This window comes from Entelurus aequoreus, linkage group LG01, assembly GCF_033978785.1.
Source record: "Entelurus aequoreus isolate RoL-2023_Sb linkage group LG01, RoL_Eaeq_v1.1, whole genome shotgun sequence".
NCBI classification, from domain to species: Eukaryota; Metazoa; Chordata; class Actinopteri; order Syngnathiformes; family Syngnathidae; genus Entelurus; species Entelurus aequoreus.
The window spans coordinates 61,536,114-61,549,288 of NC_084731.1; the positions used below are offsets into that span (position 1 = coordinate 61,536,114).

Below are 13,175 nucleotides of genomic sequence, written 5' to 3' on the forward strand. Positions count from 1 at the left end.
AAAATAGCATCTGATTTTTTGTGATTTCTTCTGGGGGGTGCAATATATTATATTACTTTAATTTGTTTTCAAGTTTAAAAAAAATATTTTCAAGGTATGGCGGTAATGAAAATGCCGTGGAGGCGTGTCACATTCAATGACATTACGGGGAAACCCTGTATACACATGATACCAGTATTTATTATATTAAAAAATCATTAGTGAAGTAGGTAGTAATAATAACCACTGCTCAAGCACCAACCAATTTCTCTTCCTCCTGCAATGTTGGTTTGTGCATTGTATATCTCATTCTCTTCCGCTTAAATTTTCAAATCCAGTTTTTGTCCTTCGTTCCGTTTTGTTTTGGCTATTGCGACAAGTCGCTCGACAAGCCTTTGTTCGCAACACTCGCAGCGAGGGCTCATTGAAGGAGTGCACACGGTTTCAATCAAATAACAAGGTGACATACTCAGATGGACATGACGATGACAGAAAATATATCTCTGTCAAAAATGCAAACTTTGTGTAAATGTCTTGATGAGCAGGAGAATTATTGAATAAGTAAGGAAGAAGAGGCAGCAGCTCACACATTCTCACACTTTTTGTGAAGTGATGTCAGCCATCTTGAAAAATGTCTCAAGTATAATCTACCGGAAAGGAGCCCAGAATTGTTTTGTTTTTATAAATGTTGGCAATATTTCCAGGTTCTTCACGAAGAAAACAATGTAATAAATCTATAAATTGTTAAAAAAAATTATAAAATTGAGTAGATGGTGAGGTATTGTGATGTAGAGAAATGCCATATTTTAAAATGCAAATATTGTTGTTCCTCTGAGACACACCTAATAAGTGTTAAAGGGCTGGACAATTAATCGAATTTTGATTATTGCTTCTCACAATCATGAGAATTTAATAATATAATGTCTGACTGTGCTAACAAAATAAAGGTTTTTAAAAAAGTAGCTTTAACAAGTATAATGTACTTAAAGCACGTATTGATACATTTACACAATTATTATGCTTTGGCCTTAAACCCTGGTCAAAATTGTCCAAAGATGTGTTGCACCAACATATGTGACAGATTGTGCATTAAATTAACAAACATTTTATAAAATGTTATTTGACACAAAAAGCACACACTATGGTGTGGTAAAATAAGTGTAAAAGATAAAACATTGAACTAAAAAAAAATTGAAACGTAAAAACTGAATTAACTAGTTTTTTATATTGCTATTGTTATTTAAATGTATTGTTATTGATATTATTTTACTTGTTACTAATTAGGGTCGTACAGTATATTGGCACTAGTATAGTATCGAGATACTAATTAATCATATTCAGTCTAGCCCCCCCCTCCCCTTATTTAAAGGGAACGACGGCGCGTCGTCACATCATGACATTGCTGGTTTTATGAGCAGAGGAGCATGTTCGTCAGCGCACACACATAGTGTACTTACAAGCAGACAGTGTGTAGACAGAAAAGGGAGAATGGACGCATTTTGGTCTAAAAAGTAAAGATAAAGGTGAAGTTATAACACTGAAATACCCTTAGGAAGAGCTGCTTTAAGACTTGGCTAGCTTTGCGTGCGGCCAACATCCATCCGCAGTCGGTAGTGTTTTAGCTACTTCTAAATCACTAATCCTGGTCTCCATGGCGACAAATAAAGTAAGTTTCTTACAAGTAACATTATCACTGCAGGACGAAGAATAGCTAAACATGCTTCACTACACACCGTAGCTCACCAGCGTCACAATGTAAACAAATGCCATCGGTGGATCTACACCTGACATCTACTGTAATGATACCAAGTGCAGGAGCGTAATCTAGACAATACTACTATGATTACATCGATATTTTTTAGCATCACAAAATCTTTTTTACGTTTTTATTTTATGTATATCATGTTTATAAACTCAGGAAATATGTCCCTGGACACATGAGGACTTTGAATATGACCAATGTATGATCCTGTAACTACTTGGTATCGAATCAATACCCAAAATTGTGTTATCATCCAAAACTAATGTAAAGTATCAAACAACAGATGAATAAGGTATTATTACATTTTAACAAAAGTGTAGATAGAACATGTTAAAACAAAAAATAAGCAGATATTAACAGTAAATGAACAAGTGGATTAATAATCAATTTTTACAGTTTGTCCCTCATAATGTTGAAAAAAAATAAAATAAAAAATATAAATGACACAATATGTTACTGCATAGGTCAGCAGACTAATTAGGAGCCTTTGTTTGTTTACTTACTACTAAAAGACAAGTTGTCTAGTATGTTCACTATATTATTTAAGGACTAAATTACAATAATAAACATGTTTAATGTACCCTAAGATTTTTTGTAAAAATAAAGCCAATAATGAAATTTTTTGTGGTACCCTTTATTTAGAAAAGTATCGAAATACATTTAGGTACCGGTAACAAAATATTGGTATCGAGATAACCCTATTAATAATTTATATCCATTTTTTTAACTATATTTGAAGTTGAGTTTTGGTGGTACAGTAAATACTCATGTTTTCAAGTGAATGAATAATCATGTGATTAATGATTACAATATAATTCAAAATAATCGTGATTATTATTTTTGCCATAATTGTCCAGCCCTAGTTTGATGTTTTTTGCTGCTAAATTAAACACATTAATGCCACATAAAACGTTGTCTCGTGACTGGTTCCACATTTCCTAAAAATGTTTAAAAAATATAACTTAAAGCCTTGTTCAGATGTTAAAGGCCTACTGAAACCCACTACTACCAACCACGCAGTCTGAAAGTTTATATATCAATGATGAAATCTTAACATTGCAACACATGCCAATACGGCCGGGTTAACTTATAAAGTGCAATTTTAAAATTCCCGCCACACTTCCGGTTGAAAAACTCCTTTGGATATGATTTATGCGCGTGACGTCACAAAAGCAACGGAAGTGGTTGGACCCCATCGGACCCGATAGAAAAGCCTCTTGTTTTCTTCGACAAAATTCCACAGTATTCTGGACATCTGTGTTGGTGAATATTTTGCAATTTGTTTAATGAACAATGGAGACTGCAAAGAAGAACGTTGTAGGTGGGATCGATCGGTGTCTTAGCGGCTAAGTACAATACTGTAATATCTGTGATATTTGCATTAGTGTACTCTGTCTATAAGGGTTTGGGGAACGCGCATGCGCGAGTGAGTTGGCGGAGAACTTGAGTGTGTGTGTGAGCGTGAGTTTTGGCTAACAGCAGCTCGTGTATGTGTGTGCGTTACTTTTTGAACTACAACCAGTTACCGCTTGTTAATAAAGCGATTGAACAATTTGTTTAATGGACAATGGAGACTGCAAATAAGAAAGTTGTAGGTGCGATCGGTGGAGCGGCGGGCTACAGCAACACCAACACCAGGAGGTTGTGTTGTGTTTTGAGCAGGATAGCAGACGCACTACGGTGAGTCTAGCTTTGGCTTCCAAACATTTGATCGCTTGCCCGTACGTGCGTGTCGATATGTGCATGTGACGTACGTAACTTTGGGGAAATATATGTTTCTTGCAGACTCTGATGGCGGCCGGGGTGTCGTCAAAAGCGTACAACGCCCGCCGCCGCATCTAAGTTAGCTACGCAGCTAGGTTAGCTTCTGTTTTTTTAGCTTCGCCAAGCGGAATATTATTAATCGTGTATTTACATGTTCATGGTTTAATAGTATTATTGATCTTCTGTCTATCCATCCAGTCAGGGTTTTTTTTAATTTAGTTTCTATCTGCATTTGAGACTGCTGCTATCACGTTGGCTACGCAGCTAGGTTAGCTTCTGTTTTTTTAGCTTCGCCAAGCGGAATATTATTAATCGTGTATTTACATGTTCATGGTTTAATAGTATTATTGATCTTCTGTCTATCCATTCAGTCAGGGTTTTTTTTTAATTTAGTTTCTATCTGCATTTGAGACTGCTGCTATCACGTTGGCTACGCAGCTAGGTTAGCTTGTTTTTTTAGCTTCGCCAAGCGGAATATTATTAATCGTGTATTTACATGTTCATGGTTTAATAGTATTATTGATCTTCTGTCTATCCATCCAGTCAGGTTTTTTTTTAATTTAGTTTCTATCTGCATTTGAGACTGCTGCTATCACGTTGGCTACGTAGCTAGGTTAGCTTCTATTTTTTTTAGCTTCGCAAAGCTGAATTATTAATCGTGTATTTACATGTTCAGTCACTGTGAATGTCCATTTCGCGTTCTCGACTCTCATTTTCAAGAGGATATAGTATCTGAGATGGTTTAAAATACAAATCTGTGATACACAATAGAAAAAGGAGAGAGTGTGGAATCCAATGAGCCAGCTTGTACCTAAGTTACGGTCAGAGCGAAAAAAGATACGTCCATCACTGCCTCTCAAGTCCTTCACTGTAACGTTCCTCATCTACGAATCTTCCATCCTCGCTCAAATTAATGGGGTAATCGTCACTTTCTCGGTCCGAATCTCTGTCCGAATCTCTCTCGCTCCATTGTAAACAACGGGGAATTGTGAGCAGCACTACCGCTTGTGACGTCACGCTACTTCCGGTACAGGCAAGGCTTTTTTTATCAGCGAGCAAAAGTTGCAAACTTTATCGTTGATTTTCTCTACTAAATCCTTTCAGCAAAAATATAGCAATATCGCGAAATGATCAAGTATGACACATAGAATGGATCTGCTATTCCCCTTTAAATAAAAAAATTTCATTTCAGTAGGCCTTTAACTGACATATGATGTTCATGTTTTAATAAAATATATATTGGCTCCAAACGTGGGTTATTGGCCTCCTACTAATAGTGGGTTTCTTCCCTGAATAAAACCACAATGGTGGATCTCTAGTAAATTCAGGGAACCACGAGGCGAACATGGACCCGATGATGAATTACCTTTATGAGAGGCAGAGGGATACTGGTGACTGTGGACGAGTCCATGAACTTCTTCAGATCCTGGTTCAGGAACTCAAAGACAAGGTATAACTTGTTTTCTGTGTGGATGACATCGTGTAACCTTTCAAAAAAAATAGACCAGATTGAATAAAGACAGTGAAACAAGAGGAAAATAGTGCACACTTACTTGACAATATTGGGGTGGCTGAGCTCTTTGAGGAGGGAAATCTCTCGGATAGCAGTGCTCGGAACACCCTCCGTCTCCCTGAACAGGACACAAAATGTTGTTGAATATTGTGTCATAACCTTATAGAAGGTACACTTTACTTTACCAGTCAGGAGTTACCATTCCATTAAAAATCCATTATTGACGCATCTTCAATTGATGTATTTTTATGCAGTTTTACAATTGTTTTCTTTCATTAAATAAATGTTCTTCACTTGCAATTTTAAAAAACAGTGTATTTGTAGTAAGAAACCGTTAAATAATGTATTAAATTAATGGACATGTGTGCAAAAGTGGAACACAAGTGAGAACGGGCGCAGTTTGGCTTAAAAAGTAAAGATAAAGGTGAAGTTATAACACTGAAACGCCCTCAGGAAGAGGTGCTTTAAGACATGGCTAGCTAGCAGCTAGTGTCCATCCGCAGTCGGCAGTGTTTTAGCTACTTTTAAATCACTAATCCTGGCCTCCATGGCGACAAATAAAGTACGTTTCTTACAAGTATCATTATCACTGCAGGACGAGGAATAGCTAAACATGCTTCACTACACACCGTAGCTCACCAGCGTCACCGCTAATAACGCCGTTCCTGAATGTGAACAAATCCATGGGTGGATCTACACTTGACATCCACTGTAATGATACCAAGTACAGTGTCTAGTCGATACTACTATAATTACATCAATATTTTTTAGTGTCACATAATCTTTTTTCCTTTTTAAAAAATTCTAATTATGTTTATGAACTCAGGAAAAATGTTCCTGGACACATGAGGACTTTGAATATGACCAATGTATGATCCTGTAACTACTTGGTATCGGATCGATACCTAAATTTGTGGTATCATCCAAAACTAATGTAAAGTATCAAACAAAAGAATAAGTTATTATTACATTTAAATAGAAGTGTAGATAGAACATGTTAAAACAGAAAATAAGAAGATATTAACAGTAAATTAAATAGATTAATAATCAATTTTTACAGTTTGTCCTTAATAATGTTGACAAAATAGAATATAAATGATAATATGTTACTGCATACGTCACCAGACTAATTATGAGTCTTTGTTTGTTTACTTACTACTAAAAGACAAGTTGTCTAGTATGTTCACTATTTTATTTAAGAACTAAATTGCAATAAACATGTTTAAGATCTAAGATTTTTAGTTAAAATAAAGCCAATAATGACATTTTTTGTGGTGCCCTTTATTTAGAAAAGTATCAAACTACATTTTAGTACCGGTACCAAAATATTGGCATGGGGACAACACTAGTACCTAATGACATGACCGGTGCGTGGATGAATGAAGCGATTGTTTACTACTTTTACTGCTACCAACTGCAATACGCCCCTGGTGGTAGCAGGGGTGTATTGCATCGAGTGCAGCAGTCTCTTTTCTCACCCTGCTATTTGTCTGGGCTTGGGACCCAAGTTCATACAAACATACAACTATTATATACATAAAATAGTTGTACAAACACACACTTGTTAGCCACAGATTGACTAAAATGTGTTTCAAATCAAAATATGATTTAACTCTCCTCATAACACAACCCAGGACCGTGTGTGTCGTCAAGCTAAATGCTGTGCATTATTGTTACATTACTTCATAAATCTGCTGGAGTTAGTACAATTTTCTTTTGTATTGTTGTTATACAATATTTCTTACCTAAAAGTTTGTTTTTATTTTTAAAAGGCATCTGTGTTGTAGAAAATGCATGTTACATCTTAAAATTGTGCTCCTTCGGGAGGGATCATTATTATTAATAAACTTAATAAACATTAAATTGTATTAATTTTGACAAGTTTTTAATTCAAATGTAATCACATTATTTTGACAAAAAATTATTTTAGTTTAAGTCATATTTTAGTCGTCTAAATTGATTTAGGTTTAGTCTAGTTTTAGTCGACTAAATTCCTCAACATTTCAGTTGACTAAAATAAAATTACATTTTGTCGACAAGAATATAAAGTATAAGGCATCTTGGAAGTTGTCTTGAGACTACTTTTATAAAGGTTATCGCAGATCATCTCAAAAACTAAATCCACTGCAAGACCTGCACTCCATGAATATATCATTACATTCTCAAACTGTGGTACGTGTACCACTACTGGTACGCAGGCTTCATCTAGTGGTACGCCAAAGAATCACTTGATTAGAGTAGCGTTTCATTTTACTATATTCAATGACAGTGTTACTGTTCAAACTGTGTGTAATGTTACAGTTGCCAAAAATATTAATTATATTTGTTCAAATTAACCTCTGTCTTAATTTTAATGAAGACTTAGGCCTACTATGCTACTGCATTTTTAATGTTGGTCATTATGGTGGTATTTTTTTTATTTTTCCAAGAAGGCTCGGCTTTAGTGGCAGAAGCTCTGTGCTCTTGTGTCATCCTTTTGTGTTCCTGATGTTTCCCTCTTGTCTTCATGTGGGTTTTTTTGCCTTTTGGTTCAGGACCCTATGGGACTGTGTGACAAGGGGTGGCCTTTTCGTGTCTACTGCGGTGCTTTTTTGTGGTCTTCTGGATCTGCCTCCTGGGAGCCTTTTGGCCATGGAGACCAGCTGCTGGGTCTCTGCCACACCAGAGTCTGTTTGGAGAGACTGGAGGAGATGCGGATGAAGAGACAGGGCTGCGGAGCTGGTGCTGAGCGCCGGGACGGACAAGCTTCACAGTGTCTTGGCTGAATGAGCAGGTATCGGACACCTCGGTCTCCTTAGACGCACCCTCGCTCATCCATGCGGACTGGACACTGGCCGAGAGTTGGTGGGCGGCCGAGGGTGGAGTCGGCTCTGTTGGTTGCTTTGTTGGGTTTGCTCCTGTCTCTGGCCATGCTACCCCCACCCCAGCAGACGATGGCGTGGAACACCACAGAGGCCACCACAGTGTATGTTTTTGTTGTTGTTTTACTTTTGTGGCTGTGTGTAGACGTGGCTTGTTGCATCAGCTCTGCTATTTGAATGTATTTAATGTATTTTGTGTTCTTTGATGTTTACCTCTTACACACATACCAACTTTATTTATAAAGCCCTTTAAAAACAACCACAGTTGAAGAACAAAGGGCTGTACACCACAAATAAATACAGGCAAAGGACAGACTAAAAAATAACATTTAAAACAGAGGTAAAATACACATTGAAAAAGCAAATGCAAATTATCTTAAGAAAAATGTGTTAGATAAAAAGCAGTTAAAAAGTTAAAAACAGTTATAAAAGTTAAAAACAGTTATAAAAGTTAAAAACAGTTTAAAGTCTCAAGCTGGGTTAAAAGACAGTGAATAAAAATGGGTTTTAAGATGGGTCTTAAAAGTAGCCAAAGAAGGGGCCTGTCTGATTATGTGTGCTGTGGCTATGAGTTTTTTCCCCTTGGCCTCAGTCTGGACCCCTTCTCCAGGGGCCCAGGCTTAGGCCATGTCTACACTAAGCCGGATAACCCCTTAAACAAATAATTATTTAGCCTGAGCCCCGTTTCAGCCACACTAAACCATCGTATAAGGTCCCCCTCCTCGGACAAATTTTTATATGGATAAATATGGCGTGTATTTCTTGAATCTCCGGCTCTTAGCTTTGTATGGACTCATTGATAGTTTACAAACGGAGTTTGAAGAGGAAGTGACGCCAGAAAGACCGCGCCCCACACAGGAAGTGACGTCAGAAAGAACGCGTCACAGCCAGCTTCATAATAAAGCGGTTTTGTAACTCGGAGCTAACCACTGGAAACATGGAGGCGAGTCATCCAGACATGCCATGTTTCTCCTTAATCTACATGTACAGACGCTTGTGGAGATCACACATGAATACCTTAAGAGAAAGCGATTGCAGCTATTTGGCATACAACACATCTCAGACGGCAAGAGAACTTTCCAATGTCCAAGTCAGCTGTGATTCTACTTACTGAAGAACTTTGTCCGTTTGTCGAAAGAGAGACAACGAGAATGCGGACTACCTTAAAAAAGGTAGCGTGTCCTTTGTATTACCTGGCCGTCGAGGGAAAACTGTGGAAAACAGCGAATGCTTTTGGACTGGCAAAGCAGACCGCATCTGTTATTGTCCGCCATGTATGTCGCGGACTCAACGTCTAGGTCCAGAGTATATAAAGTCACCAAAAACAAATGGACTATGAAGATGAAGGCAAAAGAGTGAGGAGTGTCCTGACCACATATGTAGATCGCTAGATTGACTGTTGTAAAATGTTCTTAGTCACTTTGTGTACTTTTGTGTCCAATAAAGATTTGATTAATTTATGTCGTCACAGGTGTGATTCACTACAATAGGGCCCCACAACACACTGGATTACAGTTCATTGAAATACCACAACACTGGATATTGTTCAGATAAGTTAAATTTAAGAACTTGCACACAAAGCAACACTGGAGGTGACTATGACGTGTGCATTTTCCGCGCATGCGTATTAGGTCGCGTTGTGCCGGCCGACGGAGGGGGTCTTAAACGGTGGCATTGATGTGTGTGGACACATAAGATTAGGTGTGATTTACCCAGGATAACCTTATCCGGCTTAGTGTAACCGGGGCCTAAGACGTATCCTCGCTCATCCATGCAGACTGGACACTGGCCGAGAGTTGGTGGGCGGCCAGTTGGTTGCTTTGTTGGCCATGCTCCCCCCGCCCCTGCAGACGATGGAGTGGAACACCGCAGAGGCCACCACAGTGTATATGTTTTTTGTTATTGTTTTGTTGTTCAAACTATTGGCATGCAGTTGGAGACGTTTGTGTCAGTGAGAGACAGGAGGACACTGGACAAACTGCTGGCCATCATTGTTCCCACAGTGTTCCATTCAAGAACTCCTTCATTCCACACTCTATCCGGCTGTATAACCACTGGCCATACAGCAATAGATGATATCTGTCTATTACCTGACAGCTTCTATGTTAGCTATCTCTCTTTGTTTATAATGTCTATTTTCTGCTGGATCTACTCTCTATTGTATGCTGCAGCTGTTACAGATACTGTAATATTGTACATGGTCATTGTTATATACTGTATATTTTAAATAAAAATATAATATATCAGTATATATATCATATACTGTATATATAATATGTAAATATTACATATATGTTATATTTTATATTGCAACTACAGTACATTTTTAGTCTACTTTATACCTGCATGATCCTGTCCATCCTTTGTAACTGAGCTACTGTGTGGAACAATTTCCCTTGTGGATCAATAAAGTTTGTCTAAGTCTAAGTTTTACTTTTGTAGCTGTATGTAGAAGTGGCTGGTTGCATCAGCTTTGCTCTTTTAATGTATTTAATGTCCTTTGTTTTCTTTGATATTTCCCTCTTACACACATGCTTATGTGTGCTATGGCTATGAGGTTTTTTTTCTTGGCCTCAGTCTGGACCCCCTCTACAGGGGCCCAGGCTTAGACTGATTTTTTTTTCTCACAGCCCTCCGGTGTTTACCTGTTTCTCACCTTTTTTGTAAGAGGCGCCGGAAGTGGGCAGACCCGTCAGCGATCCTGTTCTGTCTCCCTGTAATGTGTGTCTGATCTTGAATGGGATTGTGCTGAAAATCTTAATTTCCCCTCGGGGTTTTTTAAAGTATTTGATGATTCTGAATACTTAGGCCTACTACGCTACTGTACTTTAATGTTGGGCATTATGGTGGTACTTTATGAATACTTAGGTCTACTACACTACTGTATTTAAATGTCATTATGGTGGTACTTGATGAATACTTACGTCTACTACACTACTGTACTTTAATGTTGGTCATTATGGTGGTACTTGATGAATACTTAGGTCTTCTACACTGCTGTATTTTGATGTTGGTCATTATGATGGTACTTGATGAATACTTGATCAACTACACTACTGTATTTTAATGTCATTATGGTGGTACTTGATGAATACTTAGGTCTACTACACTACTGTATTTTAATATTGTCATTATGGTGGTACTTGATGAAAAAGTTTGAGAACAACTGTTGCATACAGTAACAAGTGTATTTAGCACCTAAATATGAGATTCAAGATACGAGTGCTTCAAGTTAAGAGCTCCCCCACAGAAACAATTAACATGATTTTGGAACACACCAAATTAGTATTTCAAAATGCAGCCCACTTACGTGTCCAGTCGGATTTTCTTCAGAGCAACGGTTTCTCCCGTGTTCTTGTTCTTGGCTTTGTACACCACTCCGTAAGTGCCCTCTCCTATCTTCTCGACCTTCTGGAACGACTCCATCTGCGTGGGAAGCCTCGGCCGCCGCGTGGAGGTTCACGTTAGCAACGCTCTCGTCTTTCTTTGTGCCCGAGCTAACCGCGATAGCTGGCGGACGTTCATCCACCAAACCGCCGCTACTTGTCCCGAGCCGGTCCACCGGTCCCACGCAGCCGCCAGAAAGAAGGTGAGTGGCGTCAAAACATTCGCTGGGGTTAAAATATTTCGCGCGCGTGGAAATGGGCTAAGGGCTAAGTTGACCCGGATAGTGTAAACATAGTGAGGCGGTTAGCCGAACAGAACAGAACCAACACGACAACGTTTCCCGCGTTACCCTGGTGAGCGCGCCATTTAGTCTTCACAACATACCGATTCAAGCGGAGGGGCGGTGCTTGCGTGTCTCGACACCGCTTACCCAGCCGTACTATGTTATTCGTGTGATAGCCCAGTGCGGAAATGTAAGTCCAATATTGTAGTTAGTACATACAAATATTATCTCACGGGTTTACGTTGGCGGCGTGGGGTAGTGGTAAGGGAATCCCACGCGAGGGCAATGGTGTTTCCGGGTAGGGAAATCAAACGGCTACACGCCTCGTGGGTCACGTGATCGAATGACGTTTTACGTAATCGGCGTCGTCTCCTCAGTTCATAGCAGAGATATTGATACATTTTGGTATCGGTCGGATACCAAGTAAACACTTTTTACTCGGACAATTTTCTACCGTTTGTTGATCGTGATTATAATCACACACAAATCGAGTCGATAGTGCGAAATATGTAAACAAAATTAAAAAAGGAAACCATTACTTGAAATCCTTTGGCTTTTTTGCCCACAAAACACTCCTCTGCCCAAAAACGTATTCCATAAACCAATGCAACACTGCCTATAAAAACACTAAGGCTGTCCATTTTTTACCGTTTGTCCCTCTCGGGGCCGCTGAAGCCTATCCCAGATGCACTCTGGACCACTTTCCGCCTCATTTACATATAACGCTACATATAACATAGAAATGTGTATTATAATTTATTACTTTATTTGATGATTTAGCTACATAAAAAACCCCGGCCGAGTCATACCAAAGACTATAAAAATGGGACCCATTACCTCCCTGCTTGGCACTCAGCATCAAGGGTTGGAATTGGGGGTTAAATCGCAAAAAATGATTCCCGGGCGCGGTCACCGCTGCTGCCCACTGCTCCCCTCACCGCCCAGGGGGTGATCAAGGGTGATGGGTCAAATGCAGAGAATAATTTCACGACACCTATGTGTGTGTGACAATCATTGGTACTTTAACTCAAACAATGGCAATAAAACTATTCTGATTCTGATTCTGATTCTGATTAACTTAACTTAATATGCATTTGTTTACATTTTTACTACATAGCTTTAAACACGTGGGCTCCATCTAGTGGTATGTCAAATAATCACCTAATTAAATATTCAAACACAGTGTTACGGTTCAAACTTTATATAATGTGGCCAACCATATTAAATATACTTGTTGAATAACACCTCTGCCAGTTTTTTTAACGACTACGTATGCCCACATTGCTACTGTATTTTAATGTTGGCCAATATGGTGGTACTTGGAGAGCCAAATGTTTTCTGAAATGGTACTTGGTAAAAAAAAGAAAAAAAGTTTGAGAACTACTGAAATAGAGGGTTGGGTTTACAGCTATGGTTAGGGTAGGGTGACTAACCCTAAACCTCTAACATGTTAACTTTTTAAGCAAATTTTGCACTACTTGGTATTTGACAAATTCAGAATCAGAATCAGAAATACGTTATTAATCCCTAAGGGAAATTAAAATTTTCAGCACAATCCCATTCAAGATCAGACAAACATTACAGGGAGACAGAACAGGATCGCTGACGCCGGGTCTGCCAACTTCC

At 38.7% G+C, this 13,175-nt stretch overlaps 1 protein-coding gene across 1 annotated transcript in view; it reads right to left on the bottom strand.

The window, feature by feature from the left end:
* Nucleotides 1-11,798, bottom strand: part of LOC133655471 (cyclin-dependent kinase 2) — a 31,727-nt gene extending 19,929 nt beyond the window's left edge. The window contains exons 1-3 of the mRNA XM_062055685.1: nt 11,190-11,798; nt 5,059-5,136; nt 4,872-4,992 (exon numbers count right to left, since the gene is read on the bottom strand). Of these exons, the coding sequence (XP_061911669.1) occupies nt 4,872-4,992; nt 5,059-5,136; nt 11,190-11,305 (315 nt within the window). The 5' untranslated portion in view covers nt 11,306-11,798. The remainder of the gene's footprint in view (nt 1-4,871; nt 4,993-5,058; nt 5,137-11,189) is intronic.
* Between the last annotated feature and the right edge of the window lie 1,377 nt (nt 11,799-13,175).